At 38.2% G+C, this 22560-nt stretch overlaps 2 protein-coding genes across 7 annotated transcripts in view; one reads left to right on the top strand and one right to left on the bottom strand.

The window, feature by feature from the left end:
- Positions 1-22560, top strand: part of LOC112928477 (uncharacterized) — a 166922-nt gene that overhangs the window by 82304 nt on the left and 62058 nt on the right. The window lies entirely within an intron of this gene.
- Positions 1-22560, bottom strand: part of ZNF570 (zinc finger protein 570) — a 45723-nt gene that overhangs the window by 22535 nt on the left and 628 nt on the right. For 3 of the 6 annotated variants that reach the window (XM_072752368.1, XM_026010273.2, XM_072752172.1), the window contains exons 2-4: positions 22097-22298; positions 18975-19101; positions 18551-18646 (exon numbers count right to left, since the gene is read on the bottom strand). In XM_072752368.1, the coding sequence (XP_072608469.1) occupies positions 18551-18646; positions 18975-19101; positions 22097-22213 (340 nt within the window). In that variant the 5' untranslated portion in view covers positions 22214-22298. The remainder of the gene's footprint in view (positions 1-18550; positions 18647-18974; positions 19102-22096; positions 22299-22560) is intronic. The other 3 variants (XM_072752236.1, XM_026010275.2, XM_026010274.2) reach the window with 3 other exon arrangements.

Genomic DNA, 22560 nt, shown 5'->3' on the forward strand with positions numbered 1-22560 from the left:
CATACTACTTAAAGTATCCACAGATTCAGTGCAATCCCTATCAAATCCCAATGATTTTTTTCAGAAATAAGAAAAATTAATTCTAAAATTCATATGGAATCTCAATGGACCCCAAATAGTGGAAATAATCTTGAAGATGAAGAACAAAGTTCCAGAACAAATCTGGAAAAGGAAGAACAAAGTCTCACACTCCCTGATTTCAGAACTTTCTACAAAGTATAGTAATCAAAACAATGTGGTACTGGCATAAAGACAGACATACAGAATAATAGAGTAGAAAATTGAAAGCCACAAAATAAAACCTCATGTATATGATCAAATGACTTTTGATAAGGGTGCTAACATATATAAAAGACCCACAGCTATTATCATCCCCAATAGGGAAAAACTGAGTGCTCTTCCACTACAGTTAGGAACAAGACAGGGATGTCCACTCTCACCACTATTGTTTTTTTTAAGATTTATTTATTTATTTGAGTGAGAGAGAGCATGAATGGGAGCAGAGGGAGAAGAAGACATAAACTTAAGTAGACTCTGCACTGAATGCTAAGCCCAACACCGTGCTCTATCTCACAACCCTGAGATCACGACCTGAGACAAAACCAAAAGCCTAACTGATGGTGCCATCCAGATGCCCCTCTCACCACTGTTATTTAACATAGTACTGGAAGTCCTAGCCACAGCAATCAGACAACACAAAGGGAAAAAAAGATATCCAAATCATTAGAAAGAAGTCAAACTTTCACTATTTGTAGATGACATGATACTCTATATAGAAAATCTAAAAGACTCCAAAAACTTGCTAAAATTGATACATGAATTCAGTATAGCCTCTGGACAAAAATCTATGTATAGAAAATTGTTGCGTTAATGGCTAATAGACACATGAAAAAAAAAAGTTCAACATCACTCATCATCAGGGAAATACACATCAACCACAATGAGATATCACCTCATACTGTCCAAATGGCTAAAACTAGCAATTCAGGAAACAACAGATGTTGGCAAGGATGTGGAAAATTTCATTGTTTATGGGAATGTAAACTGGTACAGCCACTCTGGAAAACAGTATGGAGGTTCCTCAAAAAGTTAAAAACTGAACTGCCTTATGACCCAGCAATTGCACTATTAGGTATTTATCCAAAGGATAAATACAAGCACCCCAATGTTTATAGTAACACTATCAACAATAGCCAAATTATGGAAAGAGACCACATGTGCGTCAACTAATGAATGGATAAAGAAGATGTGGAATATTACTCAGCCATCAAAAAGAATGAAATCTTGCTATTTGCAATGATGAGGATGAAACAAAAGTGTATTATGCTAAGTGAAATAAGTCAGAGAAAAACAAATACCATATGATTTTACTCAAATGTACAATTTAAGGGAAAAAAAGATGAAGATAGGGGAATGGAAGGGAAAGTAAAATAAGATAAAAACAGAAATGGAGGCAAACCATAAGAGACTCTCTCTTTTGAGTAGGCTCCATGCCCAGCATGAAACCCAATGTGGGGCTTGAACCCACATCTGTGAGATCAAGACCTGAGGAAAGATCAAGAGTCAGATGCTCAATTGATCCACCTAAGGTACACCAGGAGACTCTTAACTATAGAGAACACATTGAGCATTGAGGTTTGCTAGAAGGAAGATGAGAGAGGGGAGCGATGGGCTACTGGGTGATGGTCATTAAGGAGGACACTTGCTGTGACGAGCACTGAATGTTATATATAAGTGATGAATCATTAAATTCTACTCCTAAAAGTAATACTACACTATATGTTAACTAACTCAAATTTAAGTAGAATCTTGGAAGAAAAAAAAAAAGTTCCATTTCTATACAACTATACTGAAGCAACAGAAAGAGAAATCAAGGACTCAATCCCTTTTACAATTGTACCAAAAACCAGAAGATATCTAGGACTAAACCTAACCAAAGAGGTGAAAGACCTGTATTTTGAAAACTATACAGCACTGATGAAGGAAAATGAAGATGACACAAATAAATGGAAAAACAGGGGCACCTGGGTGGCTCAATGGTCAAGCATCTGCCTTTGGCTCAGGTTGTGACACCAGAGTCCTGGGATCAAGTCCCACATCAGGCTCCCTGCTTCTCCCTCTGTCTATGTCTCTGCCTCTGTTTCTCTTCTCTCATGAATAAGTAAATAAAATCTTAAAAAAAAAAGAAATGGAAAAATATTCCATGCTTATGGATTAAAAGAATATCATTAAAATGTCTATATTACTCAGAGCAATCTACACATTTAATATCTATCAAAATACCAACAGTATTTTTCACAGAGCTAGAACAAACAATCCTACAATTTATATGGAACCACACAAGACCCTGAATAGACAAAGCAATCTTGAAAAAGCAAAGCAATGCTGGAGGCATCACAATTCTGGATTTCAAGATATATTACAAAGTGTAATGATCAAGAAAGTATGGTACTGGCACAACAGACATACCAAAAATAGAATAAAAAATCTAGAAATGAAACCATTACCATATAGTCAATTGATCTTCGACAATGCAGGAAAGAACATCCAGTGGAAAAAAGACAGTCTCTTCAACAAATGGTGTTGGGAAAACTGGATCACCTTCTTATATCATACACAAAAATAAATTCAAAATGGAGGAAAGACCTAATTATGAGACAGGAAACCATCAAAATACTAGAGGACAACATTGGCAGTAACCTCTTTGACATCAGCCATAGCAACTTCTTACTAGATAGGTCTCCTGAGGCAAAGGAAACAAAAGCAAAAATTACTAGGATTTCATCAAAATAAAAAGCTTCTGCACAGCGAAGGAAAGTCAACAAAACTAAAAGGCAACCTACTGAATCGGAGAAGATATTTTCAAATGACCTATCCAATAAAGGGTTAATATCAAAAATCTATAAAGAGGGCATCCCAGGTGGCTCAGTGGTTTAGTGCCAGGGCCTCATCCTGGAGACTCCGGATCAGGTCCCACGTCGGGCTCCCTGCACTGGAGCCTGTTTCTCCCTCTGCCTGGGCCTCTGCCTCTCTCTCTCTCTCTCTCTCTCTGTGTGTGTGTCTCTCATGAATAAATAAAATCTTTTTTAAAAAATCTATAAAGAATTTATCAAACTCAAACCCAAAAACCAAATAATCCAGTTAAGAAATGGGCAGAAGACAGGAAAAGATATTTTCCCAAAGAAGACATACAGATGATAAGGGTGCCAGGATCATTCCATGGGGAAAGGATAGGTTTTACAACAAATGGTGCTGAGAAAACTGGATATCCACATCCAAAATAATAAAGCTGGGTTCTTCCTTTACATTAAATACAAAAGTTAACCCCAAGTGGGTCAAAGACCTAAATGTAAGGCCTAAATATAAAATACTTTTAGTTGCAAACTAAAAATCCTCATGACATTGAATTTAACAATGATTTCTTGGTTATGATATCATAAAGCATAGCCATCAAGGGAAAAGAAAAACTAAATTTCATGAAAATTAAAAACTTTTATACATCAAAGATTATAATCAACAAGGTAAAAAAGGCAAGCCACAGAATGGGAGAAAACATCTGCAAATTATGCACCTGAAAAGCAAATATATCCAGCATTTATTAAGAACTCCTACAATTCAACAAGAACACAATTCAAAACTAGGCAAAGGACTTGAAAAGACCCTTTTCCAAAGGAGAGATACCAAAGTAACAAGTAAAGGGATAGAAAAACTATGCTAAGGAAATACTAACAAAAGAAGGCTAATGTAGCTATACTGATATCAAGCAAAATAGTTAAGGGAAAAATCATCACTAGTTTAAAGAGGGTAACAATCATTTAAAGAGGTAACAATAATATATGGAAGAAGTTACCAGAAAGATAAAACAATTCTGAAAATATATGACCAAAATATAGAAAACCTGTTGTCATAAATTTAAAAAATCTATGTATTCACCATCAGGGTTCTTTTAAATTTTTATTTATTTATTCATGAGAGACACAGAGAGAGAGGCAGAGACACAAGCAGGGGGAGAAGCAGGTTCCACGCAGGGAGCAGGACGTGGGACTTGATCCCGGGTCTCCAAGATCACGCCCTGAGCTGTAGGTGGCGCTAAACCGCGGAGCCACCGGGGCTGCCCACACCATCAGAGTTTTTAAACATGTCTTTGATAATTGACTTTTCAGATTGTTTTTAAATCAATAAAGACACAGATTTGATCAGCAAAAATAATGAGCTTAATCCAATGAACATATATCAAATGCTGTATATTGCACAACCAGAAACATAATATTTTCTAGGACACATTATTTACCAAAATTAACTACTAAGACATAAAATAAGTTTCAAATAATTTAAATTAAATAGACCATATTTTCTAACCACAGTACAGTTAAAGAAACAAAATACTTTAATTTGGAACCTAAAAATTCCAGGTAATTCATGGATCCAGAAAAAGAAAATCAATGGAAATTAGAAAATGCTTAGATATACATGATAGCAAAAATACAACCTATCAAAACATGTGGAATACATTACTAATACAGTCGTCAAAAAAAAATATTGTATTTTTAAGTTATCTCTACACCCAGGGTAGGGCTTGAACTCACAACTCCAAGATCAAGAGTCACATGTTCTACCAAGTGAGCCAGTCAGGTACCCCTATTCCTTAATATGTCAAGTGCTTATAACAGGAAAGAAAAATCCTCAAAAACAATGAATTATCTAACATTAAAAGTAAAAAATAGAATAGCATAAACAAATGTAGAAAGAATTAAATAATAAAGAAGAGAAATACGTGAAATTTTTAAAAAGATAAATTAGGATCAGTGAAGTGAAAAAAAAGTCTGAAAATACAAAAAGGATAAATGCATGGAAAAAATCTTTCTCCCTTTTTGGAAGAAAAAAGAGGTCATAATAACATACATTGCCAACTTTAGATAAGTGAAAATAATGGAGAACTTTAATAAATTGAATATTTACATAGGATGTAAAAATTCCTAGAAAAAATACTATAACTCCATGATTATAGGAAAAACAGGATCTTATAACAAATTCAATTAATAGTTTAAATTATTTTCACACGAGGAGGGGCAAGATGGCGGCAAGGAGGGGCAAGATGGCGGCAGAGTAGGGTCTCCAAGTCACTTGTCCTCAACAAATTACCTAGAAAACATTCAAATCATCCTGAAAATCTACGAATTCAGCCTGAGATTTAAAGAGAGACCAGCTGGAACGCTACAGTGAGAAGAGTTCGCGCTTCTATCAAGGTAGGAAGACGGGGAAAAAGAAATAAAGACACAAAAGACCTCCAAGGGGGAGGGGCCCCGCGAGGAGCCGGGCTGAGGCCGGGGCGAGTGTCCCCAGGACAGGAGAGCCCCGTCCCGGAGGAGCAGGAGCTGCACCAACCTTCCCCGCGGAAAGGGGCCCGCAGGGAGTTAGAGCAGGACCCAGGAGGGCGGGGATGCCCTCAGGCTCCCTGGGACAGTAACAGAGGAACTGCGCCCCGGAGAGTGCGCCGAGCTCCCTAAGGGCTGCAGCGCACGGCGGGACCCGGAGCAGCTCGGAGGGGCTCGGGCGGCGGCTCCGCGGAGGGGGCTGCGCGGCTCCGGGAACAGCTCAGCGGCGGCGGCTCGGGCGGAGGAAGAAGCTCCGCGGAGGGGGCGGCGCGGCTCCGGGAACAGCTCGGCAGCGGCAGCTCGGGCGGAGGAAGAAGCTCAGCCCGGAGGGGGCGGCGCGACTCCGGGAACAGCTCGGAGGGGCTCGGGCGGCGGCTCCGCGGAGGAGGCTGCACCGCCGGGAGCGCGAATCCAACAGCGCAGGCCCCGGAGCACAGGGCGCCGGGACACAGCCCAGGATCCGGCCTCCCCCAGGGACAGGCAGAGGCCGGGAGGGCCCAGGACAGCAAGGACGCTCCTGCCTGGAACTGAGCAGATCAGCGGCCCCGCCTGGGAGCCTCCAGGCCCTGCAGACGGAGAGCCCCGGAGCTACTGCGGGGGCTGACTTCAGGGTCCCAGAGCTGCCCCCGCCACTGTGGCTTCCTCCCGGGGCCTCACGGGGTGAACAACCCCCACTGAGCCCTGCACCAGGCAGGGGCAGAGCAGCTCCCCCAAGTGCTAACACCTGAGAATCAGCACAGCAGGCCCCTCCCCCAGAAGACCAGCTAGAGGGACAAGTTCCAAGGGAAGTCAAGGGACTTAAAGAACACAGAATCGGAAGATACTCCCCCGTGTTTTTTTTGTTTTGTTTTTTTTCTGTTTTGTTTTGTTTTGTGCTTTTTTTTTTCCTTTTCTCTCTTTCTTCTTGATTTCTGATTGCGTCCCCCACCCCACCCCCTTTTTTTTCTTTTTTCTCCTTTCTTTCTTTTTCTTCTCTTTCCCCCCCCTTTTTTTTCCTTCTTTCTCTTTTTTCTTTTTCTCTTTTCTTTCCTTCTCTCTCTTTTTCTCCTTTTCCCAATACAACTTGTTTTTGGCCACTCTGCACTGAGCAAAATGACTAGAAGGAAAACCTCACCTCAAAAAAAAAGAATCAGAAACAGCCCTCTCGGGATCCCTGGGTGGCGCAGCGGTTTGGCGCCTGCCTTTGGCCCAGGGCGCGATCCTGGAGACCCGGGATCGAATCCCACGTCGGGCTCCCGGTGCATGGAGCCTGCTTCTCCCTCTGCCTGTGTCTCTGCCTCTCTCTCTCTCTGTGTGACTATCATAAATAAATAAAAAAAATTAAAAAAAAAAAAAAAAAGAAACAGCCCTCTCTCCCACAGAGTTACAAAATATGGATTACAATTCAATGTCAGAAAGCCAATTCAGAAGCACTATTATACAGCTACTGGTGGCTCTAGAAAAAACCATAAAGGACTCAAGAGACTTCATGACTGCAGAATTGAGATCCAATCAGGCAGAAATTAAAAATCAATTAAATGAGATACAATCCAAGCTAGAAGTCCTAACGACGAGGCTTGACGAGGTGGAAGAACGAGTGAGTGACATAGAAGACAAGCTGATGGCAAAGAGGGAAACTGAGGAAAAAAGAGACAGGCAATTAAAAGACCATGAGGATAGATTAAGGGAAATAAATGACAGCCTGAGGAAGAAAAACCTACGTTTAATTGGGGTTCCCGAGGGCGCCAAAAGGGACAGAGGGCCAGAATATGTATTTGAACAAATCCTAGCTGAAAACTTTCCAAATCTGGGAAGGGAAAGAGGCATTCAGATCCAGGAAATAGAGAGATCCCCCCCTAAAATCAACAAAACCCGATCAACACCTCGACATTTAATAGTGAAGCTTGCAAATTCCAAAGATAAGGAGAAGATCCTTAAAGCAGCAAGAGAAAAAAAGTCCCTGACTTTTATGGGGAGGAATATTAGGGTAACAGCAGACCTCTCCACAGAGACCTGGCAGGCCAGAAAGGGCTGGCAGGATATATTCAGGGTCCTAAATGAGAAGAACATGCAACCAAGAATACTCTATCCAGCAAGGCTTTCATTCAAAATGGAAGGAGAGATAAAGAGCTTCCAAGACAGGCAGGAACTGAAAGAATATGTAACCTCCAAACCAGCTCTGCAAGAAATTTTAAGGGGGACTCTTAAAATTCCCCTTTAAGAAGAAGTTCAGTGGAACAATCCACAAAAACAAGGACTGAATAGATATGATGACACTAAACTCATATCTATCAATAGTAACTCTGAACGTGAATGGGCTTAATGACCCCATCAAAAGGCGCAGGGTTTCAGACTGGATTAAAAAGCAGGACCCATCTATTTGCTGTCTACAAGAGACTCATTTTAGACAGAAGGACACCTACAACCTGAAAATAAAAGGTTGGAGAACCATTTACCATTCAAATGGTCCTCAAAAGAAAGCAGGGGTAGCCATCCTTATATCAGATAAATTAAAATTTACCCTGAAGACTATAGTGAGAGATGAAGAGGGACACTATCTCATACTCAAAGGATCTATCCAACAAGAAGACTTAACAATTCTCAATATATATGCCCCAAATGTGGGAGCTGCCAAATATTTAAACCAATTAATAACCAAACTGAAGAAATACTTTGATAATAATACACTTATACTTGGTGACTTCAATCTAGCTCTTTCTATACTAGATAGGTCTTCTAAGCACAACATATCCAAAGAAACGAGAGCTTTAAATGATACACTGGACCAGATGGATTTCACAGATATCTACAGAACTTTACATCCAAACTCAACTGAATACACATTCTTCTCAAGTGCACATGGAACTTTCTCCAGAATAGACCACATACTGGGTCACAAATCGGGTCTGAACCGATACCAAAAGATCGGGATAGTCCCCTGTATATTCTCAGACCATAATGCCTTGAAATTAGAACTTAATCACAACAAGAAGTTTGGAAGGACCACAAACACATGGAGGTTAAGGACCATCCTGCTAAAAGATGAAAAGGTCAACCAGGAAATTAAGGAAGAATTGAGAAGATTCATGGAAACTAATGAGAATGAAGATACAACCGTTCAAAATCTTTGGGACGCAGCAAAAGCAGTCCTGAGGGGGAAATACATCGCAATACAAGCATCCATTCAAAAACTGGAAAGAACTCAAATTCAAAAGCTCACCTTACACATAAAGGAACTAGAGAAAAAGCAACAAATGGACCCCACCCCCAGCAGAAGAAGACAGTTAATTAAAATTCGAGCAGAACTAAATGATATCGAGACCAAAAGAACTGTGGAACAGATCAACAGAACCAGGAGTTGGTTCTTTGAAAGAATTAAGATAGATAAACCATTAGCGAACCTTATTAAAAAGAAGAGAGAGAAGACTCAAATTAATAAAATCATGAATGAGAAAGGAGAGATCACTACCAACACCAAGGAAATACAAACGATTCTAAAAACATATTATGAACAGCTGTATGCCAATAAATTAGGAAATCTAGAAGAAATGGATGCATTCCTGGAAAGCCACAAACTACCAAAACTGGAGCAGGAAGAAATAGAAAACCTGAACAGGCCAATAACCAGGGAGGAAATTGAAGCAGTCATCAAAAACCTCCCGAGACGGGGGATCCCTGGGTGGCGCAGCGGTTTGGCGCCTGCCTTTGGCCCAGGGCGCGATCCTGGAGGCCTGGGATCGAATCCCACATCGGGCTCCCGATGCATGGAGCCTGCTTCTCCCTCTGCCTGTGTCTCTGCCTCTCTCTCTCTCTCTCTGTGTGACTATGATAAATAAAAAAAAAAAAAAAAAAAAAAAAAAAAAAAAAACCTCCCGAGACACAAGACTCCAGGGCCAGATGGCTTCCCAGGGGAATTCTATCAAACGTTTAAAGAAGAAATCATACCTATTCTACTAAAGCTGTTTGGAAAGATAGAAAGAGATGGAGTACTTCCAAATTCGTTCTATGAGGCCAGCATCACCTTAATTCCAAAACCAGACAAAGACCCCACCAAAAAGGAGAATTACAGACCAATATCCCTGATGAACATGGATGCAAAAATTCTAAACAAGATACTAGCCAATAGGATCCAACAACACATTAAGAAAATTATTCACCATGACCAAGTAGGATTTATCCCTGGGACACAAGGCTGGTTCAACACTCGTAAAACCATCAATGTGATTCATCATATCAGCAAGAGAAAAACCAAGAACCATATGATCCTCTCATTGGATGCAGAGAAAGCATTTGACAAAATACAGCATCCATTCCTGATCAAAACACTTCAGAGTGTTGGGATAGAGGGAACTTTCCTCGACATCTTAAAAGCCATTTACGAAAAGCCCACAGCAAATATCATTCTCAATGGGGAAGCACTGGGAGCCTTTCCCCTAAGATCAGGAACAAGACAGGGATGTCCACTCTCACCACTGCTGTTCAACATAGTTCTGGAAGTCCTCGCCTCAGCAATCAGACAACAAAAAGACATTAAAGGCATTCAAATTGGCAAAGAAGAAGTCAAACTCTCCCTCTTCGCCGATGACATGATACTCTACATAGAAAACCCAAAAGCCTCCACCCCAAGATTGCTAGAACTCATACAGCAATTTGGTAGCGTGGCAGGATACAAAATCAATGCCCAGAAATCAATGGCATTTCTATACACTAACAATGAGACTGAAGAAAGAGAAATTAAGGAGTCAATCCCATTTACAATTGCACCCAAAAGCATAAGATACCTAGGAATAAACCTTACCAAGGAGGTGAAGGATCTATACCCGAAAAACTATAGAACACTTCTGAAAGAAATTGAGGAAGACACAAAGAGATGGAAAAATATTCCATGCTCATGGATTGGCAGAATTAATATTGTGAAAATGTCAATGTTACCCAGGGCAATTTACACGTTTAATGCAATCCCTATCAAAATACCATGGACTTTCTTCAGAGAGTTAGAACAAATTATTTTAAGATTTGTGTGGAATCAGAAAAGACCCCGAATAGCCAGGGGAATTTTAAAAAAGAAAACCATAGCTGGGGGCATCACAATGCCAGATTTCAGGTTGTACTACAAAGCTGTGGTCATCAAGACAGTGTGGTACTGGCACAAAAATAGACACATAGATCAATGGAACAGAATAGAGAACCCAGAAGTGGACCCTGAAATGTATGGTCATCTAATATTCGATAAAGGAGGAAAGACTATCCATTGGAAGAAAGACAGTCTCTTCAATAAATGGTGTTGGGAAAATTGGACATCCACATGCAGAAGAATGAAACTGGACCACTCTCTTTCACCATACACAAAGATAAACTCAAAATGGATGAGAGATCTAAATGTGAGACAAGAGTCCATCAAAATCCTAGAGGAGAACACAGGCAACACCCTTTTTGAACTCGGCCACAGTAACTTCTTGCAAGATACATCCACAAAGGCAAAAGAAACAAAAGCAAAAATGAACTATTGGGACTTCATCAAGATAAGAAGCTTTTGCACAGCAAAGGATACAGTCAAAAAAACTAAAAGACAACCTACAGAATGGGAGAGGATATTTGCAAACGACATATCAGATAAAGGGCTAGTTTCCAAAATCTATAAAGAACTTATTAAACTCAACACCAAAGAAACAAACAATCCAATCATGAAATGGGCAAAAGACATGAAGAGAAATCTCACAGAGGAAGACATGGACATGGCCAACATGCACATGAGAAAATGCTCTGCATCACTTGCCATCAAGGAAATACAAATCAAAACCACAATGAGATACCACCTCACACCAGTGAGAATGGGGAAAATTAACAAGGCAGGAAACAACAAATGTTGGAGAGGATGCGGAGAAAAGGGAACCCTCTTACACTGTTGGTGGGAATGTGAACTGGTGCAGCCACTCTGGAAAACTGTGTGGAGGTTCCTCAAAGAGTTAAAAATAGACCTGCCCTACGACCCAGCAATTGCACTGTTGGCGATTTACCCCAAAGATTCAGATGCAACGAAACGTCGGGACACCTGCACCCCGATGTTTCTATCAGCAATGGCCACAATAGCCAAACTGTGGAAGGAGCCTCGGTGTCCATCGAAAGATGAATGGATAAAGAAGATGTGGTTTATGTATACAATGGAATATTACTCAGCGATTAGAAACGACAAATACCCACCATTTGCTTCAACGTGGATGGAACTGGAGGGTATTATGCTGAGTGAAATAAGTCAATCGGAGAAGGACAAGCAGTGTATGTTCTCATTCATTTGGGGAATATAAATAATAGTGAAAGGGAATATAAAGGAAGGGAGAAGAAATGTTGGGAAATATCAGGAAGGGAGACAGAACATAAAGACTCCTAACTCGGGGAAACGAACTAGGGGTGGTGGAAGGGGGGAGGAGGGCGGGTGTTGGAGGGGAATGGGTGACGGGCACTGAGGTGGACACTTGACGGGATGAGCACTGGGTGTTTTTCTGTATGTTGGTAAATTGAACACCAAAAAAATTAATTAAAAAAATAAATAAATAAAAAATAAATTATTTTCACACACAAAAAAATCACAGGCCAAGATGAACAAATTTCTATCAAAAATTCAAAAAACAAAGAATTTTGATTTTATACAAATTATTCTAAGGAAGAAAAGAAAGGAATACTCATCAATAAATTTTATGAGACTAGTATCTTGATTCCAAAATCTTACAAGAGTACTCAAAGGGAAAACTGAACATCAACTTCACTGATTAACATAGGTGCAAAAAACCTAAACAATATATTAGCAAACAGTAAGTAGCCATGAATGAAAAAAGATATAAAGATGGTTTTGCCTCAGGACTACAAAGTCGGTTCAACATTAAAAATGTAATAGGTAAATCACCACATTAAGAGATGAAAAACTAAAAACCATCTAATCATCAAAAGAGACAGAAAAATGTTTGGTGAAACTCAATATCTTTCCACAATGAAACTCTAGCAAAAAGGAACAAAAAGGTATCTACCAAAACATTTAAATAGCAGAATTATTAATAACAAAATATGAAAGCACTGTCATTAAGACCAAAAATCATACATCATACAACAAAATGAAATAAAAGGCATCAAAATCAATAAGGGAGAAGTAAAATCTTCACTATTAGATGACTTGACACTATATATAGAAAATGCAAAAGACTCCATCAAAAATTGCTAAAACAAATAAATTCGGTAACATTGCAGGATACAAAATCAATGTACAGAAATGCTGCATTTTTATATACCAATAATGAAACAGCAGAAAGTGAAATTAAGAAAACAACCCTATTTATAATTGCACCAAAAATAATAAGATACCTAGGAATAAACTTAACCAAAGAGGTGAAGGAACTGTCCTCTGAAAACTATAAAACACCTGATGAAAGAAATTGAAGATGAGATGAAGAAATGGAAAAACATCCATACCCATGGGCTGGAAGAACTACTGTTAAAGTGTCTACATTGCCCAAAGCAATCTACATATTTAATGCAATCCCTATGAAAATGACAACAGCATTTTTCACAGAAATAGAGCAGAAAATCCTAAAATGTATATGGAGCCACAAAAGACCCCAAATAGCCAAAGCAATCTTGAAAAAACAAAGCAAAGCTGCAGGCATCAGAATTCTGGATTTGAGTGATATTACAAAGCTGTAATAATCAAAACATATGATACCAGGGGCCACCCAAGCTGGCTTAGCCGGTGGAGTGGGCAACTCTTGATCTTAAGATTGGGTATAGAGATTACTTAAAAATAAAATTTTAACAAAACCAACAGTATGAAAAAAAAACCCAACAGTATGGTATCGGCACAAAAATAGACACATAGATCAATGGAACAGAATAGAAAATCCAGAAATAAAACCACAATTATATGGTCAATTAATCTTCAACAAACCAGGGAAGACTATCCAATGGAAAAACGTCTCTTCAACAAATGGAGTCGGGGAAACTGGACAGCAACATGTAAAAGAATGAAACTGGACCACTTTCTTACACCATACGTATACCAAAAAAAAAAATCCTCAAAGTAGATTAAAAACCTAAATGTGAGACTCGAAACCATAAAAATCCTAGAGTAGAACACAGATAGTAATTTCTCTGACATTGGCTATAGCAACATTTTTCTAGGTAGCTCCCTTGAGGGAAGGGAAATAAAAACAAAAATAAACTATTGGCACTTCATCAAAATAAAAAGCTTCTGCACAGCAAAGGAAACAATCAAGAAAACTAAAAGGCAACCTATAGAATGGGAGAAGATATCTGCAAATGACATATCTGATAAAGAGTTAATATCCAAAATATATAAAGAACTTATACAATTCACAGCCAGAAAACAAATAATCCAATTAAAAAATGGGCAGAAGACATGAACAGGCATTTATCTAAAGAAGACATACAGATGACCAACAGATACATAAAAAGATACTCATCATCACTCATGATTAGGGAAATGGCAATCGAAATTACAATGAGATATCACCTCTCATACCTGTCAGGATGGTTAAAATAAATAGCACAAGAAAGAACAGGTGTTAGCAAAGATGTGGAGAAAAAGAAACCTTTGTGAACTGTTAGGAATACAAACTGTGCAGCCACTGTGGAAAAGAGTATGGAGGTTACTCAAAAAGTTAAAAACAGAACTACCCTATGATCCAGTAATTGCAGCACTGGATATTTACCTAAAGAATACAAAAACACTCATTCAAAGGGATACATGCCACCCTATGTTTATAGCAGCATTATTTACAATTGCCAAATTATGGAAGCAGCCTAAATACACTAAATCGATATACACATATATATACACACACTAAATATTATTCAGCCATAAAAAAGAATGAAATTTTGCCATTTGCAATGACATGGATAGAATTAGAGAGTATTATGCTAAGTGAAAAATGTCAGAGAAAGACAAAATATGATTGCACTCGTATGTGGAATTTAAGAAACAAACAAGCAAAAGGGAAAAGAGATAAAGACAAACCAAGAAACAGATTTAATTACAGAAATCTGAGAGTTATCAGAGGGGAAGGGAGTTATCAAGGGGGATGGGTTAAATACATGATGGAGATTAAGGAGTACACTTGTGATGTGCACTGGGTGATGTATGGAATTGCTGAATCACTATAGTATACCTGAAACTAATATAACACAATACATTAACTAACTGGAATTAAAATTAAAACTTAAAAAAAAAAAAGAATGCCTGCTATCACTACTTCAGTTCATATTGTACTGAATATCTAAGGGCAACAGGAAAAAGAAATTAAAGGTTTAAGAATTTAAAATGAAACCACCATTATTCACAGATACGCCTGCCCAGAGAAAAAAATCCAAAGAAATCTAAAAACTATTAGCATTAATGGGAGAGCATGGCAACATTACTGGATATAAGGTCAATGTATAAAAGTTAAGTTCATTTCAATACATGAGTAGCAAATAGAAAATATACACAACATTTAACAAAGTAATAAAACTATGATGCCCAGGAATTAATCTAACAGAAGATGTATATGGCCTTTATGGAGAAAATTATAAAACATACTAAAGAAAAGTTTTATAAGCTCAGTAAATGCAGAGAGAAACCACAGAATAAAAACATTTATAGGGGATCCCTGGGTTGCGCAGCGGTTTGGTGCCTGCCTTTGGCCCAGGGCGCGATCCTGGAGACCCGGGATCAAATCCCACGTGGGGCTCCCGGTGCATGGAGCCTGCTTCTCCCTCTGCCTCTCTCTCTCTCTCTCTCTCTCTCTCTCTCTGTGTGGTGTGTGACTATCATAAATAAATAAAAATAAAAAAAAAACATTTATAAACAGAAAAATGTATAGGGACGCCTGGGTGGCTCAGTGGTTGAGCACCTGCCTTTGGCTCAGGTCGTTATCCCTGGATCTGGGATTGAGTCCTGCATCCGGCTCCCTGCAGGGAGCCGGCTTCTCCTTCTGCCTATGTCTCTGCCTCTCTATCTCAGTCTGTGTCTCTCATGAATAAATAAATAAATCTTTTAAAAAAAAAGAGAAAAATTTATAAAATTGATATACAGAATAAGTAAATTTCAATCAAAAGCCAACCGCTTTTTTTGTTGTTTTCTGGTGGAAACTAATAAGCTCGCTCTAAACTTTATTCAGATGGCTAATAAGCAAACAAGAAATTATGAAGAAATAAACAAGGTGTAAGGGACTTGCCCTAACAGATACTCTGTCTTACAATGAAGTATTTTAATTAAGACAGTGTGGTGCTGGCATAAGAAAAAAAGGGATCAATGACATGGAGCTCAAAATCAGACCCACATATATACTATAACTTAACATATTAAGATATAGCATTCTGAACAATGAGCAAAAAGAGCTCATTTCTTCAAAAAGTCTAGGACATTTGGTTTTCCATAAGGCACAGAAATTAAATTTTTACTTCAATCTCAAAAATCAATTTCGATTGGATTATAGCCCTAAATACAAAAGGAAAATCTTTAGAAAACAATTTGAGAATATCTATATGACTTTAGAATACAAAAAAAAAATTTTAAATGTCAAATCAAAAATTAAAAAAAATATATATATATAAATTACAAACATATATACAGAAGACAACCTCCCCCAAAATGAGCAAGATTGTGAGCAGGCATTTCACAAAGGAGGAAATCCAAATGGCCATTATAAATACAAAATAAGATGTCTAATTTATTTTGTAATCAAGTGATGGCAGTATAAGATAATATTTCACACCCATCAAATTGGCAAAAAAAATTTTAAACTTGTCAATTCTGACTGTAGAGCGATGAGTACTCTCATACACAGCTGTTGGAAATGTTAAGTTAATAAAAAAAGAAATGTGAGTTAATACAAGCACTTTGGAAAGTAAATAGCATTATCTAGTGAATTTCTGGCTATATTCCATATATAAGCATGTGCACCTACAGTCATGTTTAAGGTACACAGCAGCTAACATTTATAATAGCACAAGATGGACACAACTCAAATGACCTTCAACAGGCAAACTGCAGTTTGTGGAATACATTACATTTCAGCAGATAAAAAATAGCTACTAAAATTAACATGGATGAATCTCAGGAATATAATTCTTTTTAGAGAGAGAGAAGGAGAGAGTAGGGCAAGGGGAAGGACAGAGGGAGAGAATCTCAAGCAGGCACCACACCCATCACAGAGCCCGACTTAGGGCTTGATCTCACAACCTTGAGATCATGACTGAGCCAAAATCAAGAGTCAGATGCTTAACCAACTGAGCCACCCAGGTGCCCCTCAGGAATATAATTTTGAGATGAGAAAAAGTCAGAATTACATGCACCATATATTTTCACATGTAAAAAGTTGAAAATACACAAATATAATATTTTTAAAGGGTATATGGCACAACTATTAAGAAAAGTCAAGAAAAAATAAGCAGAATTGTAGAATAATGGTATCCTCAATAATGGGTGGGGACTAAAAAAAAAATGGGTGGGGACAAGCCATGGGTGGGGAATGGTGCATCTTTAGGTGGGGCCCTCAAAGGCCCATAATGGCATTGACAATTTTCTATTCTTTCTTTTTTTTCTTTTAAGATTTTATTTCTTTATCCACAAGAGACACAGAGAGAGAGAGAGGCAGAGACACAGGCAGAGGGAGAAACAGGCACTCCAAACAGTGCCTGACGTGGGACTCAATTCCGGGGCTCCAGGATCACACCCTGGGCCAAAGGCAGCACTAAACCGCTGAGCCACCCGGGCTGCGCCTTTTTTTCTTTCTTTTTCTTTTTTTTTTAAAGTAATCTATATACCCAACATGGAGCATGTTCTACCAGCCGGGCCAGCCAGGCACCTTACAATATTCTATATCTTAAGCTAAGAGATAGGTACATGGGTTTTATTCTATTATTATTTAAATTATGTATATATGCTAATATACATTCACGTGTGTGATTAATAATAATTAATAAATAAAATTTAACCATATATTCTTTGACATTATAGTCCCACATCACTGTTCTTAAAAAGCTGAACAAGTACATAAAATACTGGAGAAAAGTACTGAGGGTGGGTGAGTTGCAGAGTGGGATCGACAGAGCTATTTACAGTGACTCGCATTTTCTTTTGAACTTTAGTCTTCCATTTTACCTCAATGCTTCCTATGTCTTTTTTAAAAAAAAAAATATTTTATTTATTTATTCATGAAAGACATGAGAGAGAGAGAGGCAGAGACACAGGCCGAGGGAGAAGCAGGCTTCATGCAGGGAGCCAGACATGGGACTCGATCCCAGGTCTCTAGGATCACGCCCTGGGCTGAAAGGGGCACTAAACCGCTGAGCCACCTGGGCTGCCCAATGCTTCCTATGTCTATCTAAAAATCCTTCCTATGCCACAAACCTAAACTCTTAATTTCTTTTCTCTCAAAATTTTTTAGCTTCTCACCTCTGTTTTTGTTAGAGACCATCAGTTACCTGAACTCCTTGGCCTCTCACCTCTTTCTCTGCACTTCCTTGTGTCAACTTTCTTTTCACATATGCCATTTATAGCTAATACTGTATCTCTGCTACTAGCCCATCAATTGTTTGATAACTTCTACAAATATGTAGCGCCTTAGCATCTTGCATGTACTGTTTAAAAATTCAGTAAATGTTTATGAAAGGAATGAAAGAATGAATGAACTGACCATCAAGAGAAAAATGAGGCATTTGGAGATCTACTACTACAATAATAGTAACTAACAGTCTGAGTTCACAATATGAAAAAGGAACTGTTAAAGCACTTTAAAATTATATCCCATTTTACAGACAATAAAAGTACAGAGAAGTTAAGTAATTTGCCCCAAATTTTACTGCATGTAAGAGTCAAGACTTGAACCTGACACTTTAGTTGTAGCTGTCTGTACAGCTCAAAAGTTTATCAGATCAGGAAAAGATTTTTTAAAGACTAGAAGAAACTTATGAACGTGGGAAGGAATGTGACTCAGAGAATAGATAAATGAGTTCCTAGAAAGGAGGGAGCAAAGTATTAAGGGAGACACAGTGAAGAATAACAAATTTGGGGGAACACTCTAAAAGACCCCACATTTCTAATAAGACCTAGAACATGCCAACAAAGAAGAGTAAGGAGGTGATACCTCTAGCACAAGCTGAGCCTTCACCTCCAGAGGTTTTTGCTTGCCTATTTCCTCTTCACTCACCTGAGCACAAGCCTTTTGCCAGCTCTCTCTTCACCATCCAGGGCTCTTTCCCTTGTTCCAACAATAATATCACACTTGGCTTAGAAAAGCAGAGTCCTACATGTATGAAAAGAAACAATTTGGTCATGCTGTGCATATCCCAGAACTCATAATCCTTTGATCAACAAGGAAGAGGGAATTTACAATAAGCCAGAGATAAATGTGTAAAGGATGTATATTCAAAATATAGGAAAGCTAAAGCTTGCAACACAGATTAGTAATAGATCTGTCGCCCAGCAACTCCACAAATATTAAACCAGTACTTTGCACAGCAAAAGACATTTGGCCACGCACTGAAGATGCTATCCAAAGATTCACAACAGTGGTAGCAAAGAGGTCTTTATGAATAGGAGCTCAATTTTGTGAGGACTCAAGATATTCTTACCTAAGGACACCAAGATTCTATAATTCTCCAACATCACATTACTGTACAGATGCCTTTGAGAAGAATTTAGACAATCCCATTCCTCTTGGGAGAAGTCTACAGCCACATCTCTGAAGGTCACCAACTCCTGAAATGAAATAAATAAGTGAATGAAATAATTTCATCTCTTAACATATTCACCTTGTTATACCCCAGGCATACTGGGCTTTCCCTGATATTACATCCTCAAATCAAATATGTCAAGTATGTTCCCCCTCAAGCCTTTTATACTTGTCATATTATTCTGTATAAAAATAGCAAGCTCTTCCTCTGTTCCCTATTTCCCTAACCCTCCTTTATTTTTCTCCATGGCACTTAGTTATTTTATTATCATCTGCTCCCAACCTTCACTAAACTGTGAAGTTCATGAGGGCAGAGTATGTTTTTGATTTGCTCACTGCTACATCCCTAGTTATAGAACTATGTGGCACATAGTATGTGGCATACATGAGGCATTCAGGTATTTGCTGAATAAATTGAATTAATGAATGAATGGTTTGACAAGTTCAAGAAACTATGAGAGGATAAAAAATGAGACCAGAAGGTGCTGAGGTGCTTGAGTGGCACAGTCAATTAAGTGTCCCACTATTGGTTTATACTCAGGTTGTGATTTCAGGGTCCTGAGACAGGACCCCAACTCAGGCTCTGCACTCAGTGCATAGTCTGCTTGGGAGTCTCTCTCCCTTTCCCTTTCCTCCTCTCCCTGTATTCACACACTCGCATGCACTCTCTCAAATAAATCCTTAAAGAAAAATGAGACCAGACAGTGCTTGCTATATCTCTAAAAATTGTGCTAGACCAAAGAGAGAAAATCATCAATTCTATTAAAACTTTAATCCAGAGTACTTAAAGTTTTGTGTAAAGAAATGGGTGTTCTGCTTAGAATATTGCTTCTGCCTATAGGGGCTAGGCAAAGTTCTTAAAAACTTGGAGCTAACTGTGATTCAGCTGGGTTCTAGGTTTCTATAATGTGACCACATGCTGATGAAAACTAACATACATGTGTGTGTGTGTGTGTGTATATATATATATACACACACACACACATATATGTGTGTAAATTTTTTTACAAAATTAGAAGAGGTGAATCTGTCAAGGCAAGAAAACATTTACTGGGAACTTGATACAATTTTGTCATAGTTAAACTGTCTACGGAATAAAAATTATTAAAGTGTTTTATTACAACACTCAGTAAATTTTTCTTATTTAATTATATGATGTAGTTTTTGAGTTTCATCTCTGTCCTACCAATAATATCCCTTATATGTTGCAGAAATGTTCCTGTTAAGAGTTTGGTTCATATGCCATATATGCTTCCAAAAATGTTTTCCTTACCTTATGTAAATATATATAATAAATGTATAAATATTTTTAACATATGGTACACATTTTTTCAATGATTCTTTTAATGAAAGTTAATGAAAATAATGACAATGTCAAGATAATGAGCTTAAATTATCACTTTAAAATATTTGAATTCTAACAAATGGTCTCTTAAAATATCTGACACCTCTCTCTCTCTACCTCTATATATATATATTACATATATATATATATACACACACACACACACACATACAATGGCATATTAGTCATCAAAAAGAGTGAAATAAAAAAAAAAAAGAATGAAATCTTGCCATTTGCAACAACATGGACGAAACTAGAGGGTATTATGCTAAGCAAAATAAGCCAGTCAGAGAAAAACAAATACCATGTGATTTCATTCATATGTGGAATTTAAGAAACAAAGCAAATGAACAAAGGGTGGGGGAAAGAGAGATAAACCAAAAAACAGATTCTTAACTGTAGAAACAAACAGATGGTTCCCAGAGGGGAGATGGGGGGCAAATAGATGAAACAGGTGAAGGGGATTAGGAATGCACATGTCTTGATGAACACTGAGTAATGTATGGAACTGTTAGATCATCCATCTTTAAAAAACCTTGTTGACCACAGTTTATCCTTCAGTCACCACCCTTTCTCTTATTCCCTTATAGCTAAATTATTTGAAACAGTTGTCTATACTTTCTATTATTTATATTCCTGCTATGAAGAATCATATAATATGACATGTGTAACAGAATCACTTTGACTGCTCTGTTGAGAATAGACTAAAAGAGAGGAAGGATGCAAGTAGACCGAAAAGTTAGGAAAGTATAGCAATAATGTAGGTGAGAGATGACAGTTTGGACCAGAATGGATGCCGTGTTGGTAGTAAAAGTGGTCAACTTCTGGATATACTTTGAATGTAGAACAAATAGAACTTCATGATGGAAGACTTTTAACTTGAGCATCTGAGACAGGGAAATATGTAAGTTTCCTAATTGGTTTCCCTGTTTCTATCCTTGTCCCATTCAGTTTATTCTCAATAGCAGCCAGAGTGATTCTATTAAATGAGAAGTAGATCATGTTATTTCTATGCTCCTAAACTTCCAATGGCTTGTTTCACTAAGTTTGAGATGTTTGAGTTTGAGGTATCATTATACAACCGAATGAAGATGCTAAGCAGAGAATTGGATGTACAAGTTTGAATTTCAGGAGAGAGGCTGGGACTATATATAATTTAGTGGTTGCTGGCACACAGATGGCATTTAAAGTCAGGAGAAAGAATGAGATGACCAAATGAGGGAGTATAGATAGAGAAGAGGACCAAGGACTAAGCCTTCTTTCTTAACAGGTATTCAATAAAAATTTGTTGAGTATCTGAACATTTGGATAGAGATTATAATGAAGAAGTTAGTCTGTATCTTGGAGAACAGCATTCCAGACAGAGGGAACAGCAAGTGCAAGGCTATGAGTTAAGAATGTACTCAGCTCACTATAAGGAAGCTAGTGTGCCTAGAACTGAGTGAGTGAGTTACAAACAGAGTGATTAGGTGAGCTCAGAAAGATAGGCAGGGACCAGAATATGTTTGGCCTTGTAGGCTAAGGCAAGGACTTAAGCATTTATTCTGAATGAGGTAGGAATCAACTACTGGAGTGTTTTAAGTGACATGATTAGCGACCCAGAAAAGTATCAGCAAAAGCAAAGTTAATGTCTGCTTGGTTTGAAAATATTTCAGGAAATAGAGACATCAACTCACCTGGTACATGGCTTTAAGAAGTCCAACAGCCATTCTTTCCTCCTCTTGGCTCTTCTCGTGGGAAATGGCAGTGTCCTTAGATGACGGAGATGAAAAACTAGGATTTTCTTGCAGCATCTAGAAACACCAGCCTATAATTTTTCAGTTTCTCTTCCCTCCTCTTGCGCCCTTCCTTCCAATAGAGAGAAAGCATACTGGAGACCTAAGAAATTTGTTTGCATACAATTTAACCCATGCCTAAATCACTTCCTAATTTATTATTTTAGCAATAGATTTTTACAAATAAGGACTCCAAGGAATGTAATCATTTGCATAAAGACACACAATCAATGAATAACAGTACCAAGATCAAACAAAGGTCTTCCTGACTCCACAGTCTTTCTCCTCTCCAACAGACTAGTGGTTCTGAAACTTGGCATCACCAGCTTCAAAAGATATTGGTGGCACACAGTCTCACTAGTCCC

The sequence above is a fragment of the Vulpes vulpes genome, chromosome 1, assembly GCF_048418805.1.
Source record: "Vulpes vulpes isolate BD-2025 chromosome 1, VulVul3, whole genome shotgun sequence".
Taxonomy (NCBI): domain Eukaryota; kingdom Metazoa; phylum Chordata; class Mammalia; order Carnivora; family Canidae; genus Vulpes; species Vulpes vulpes.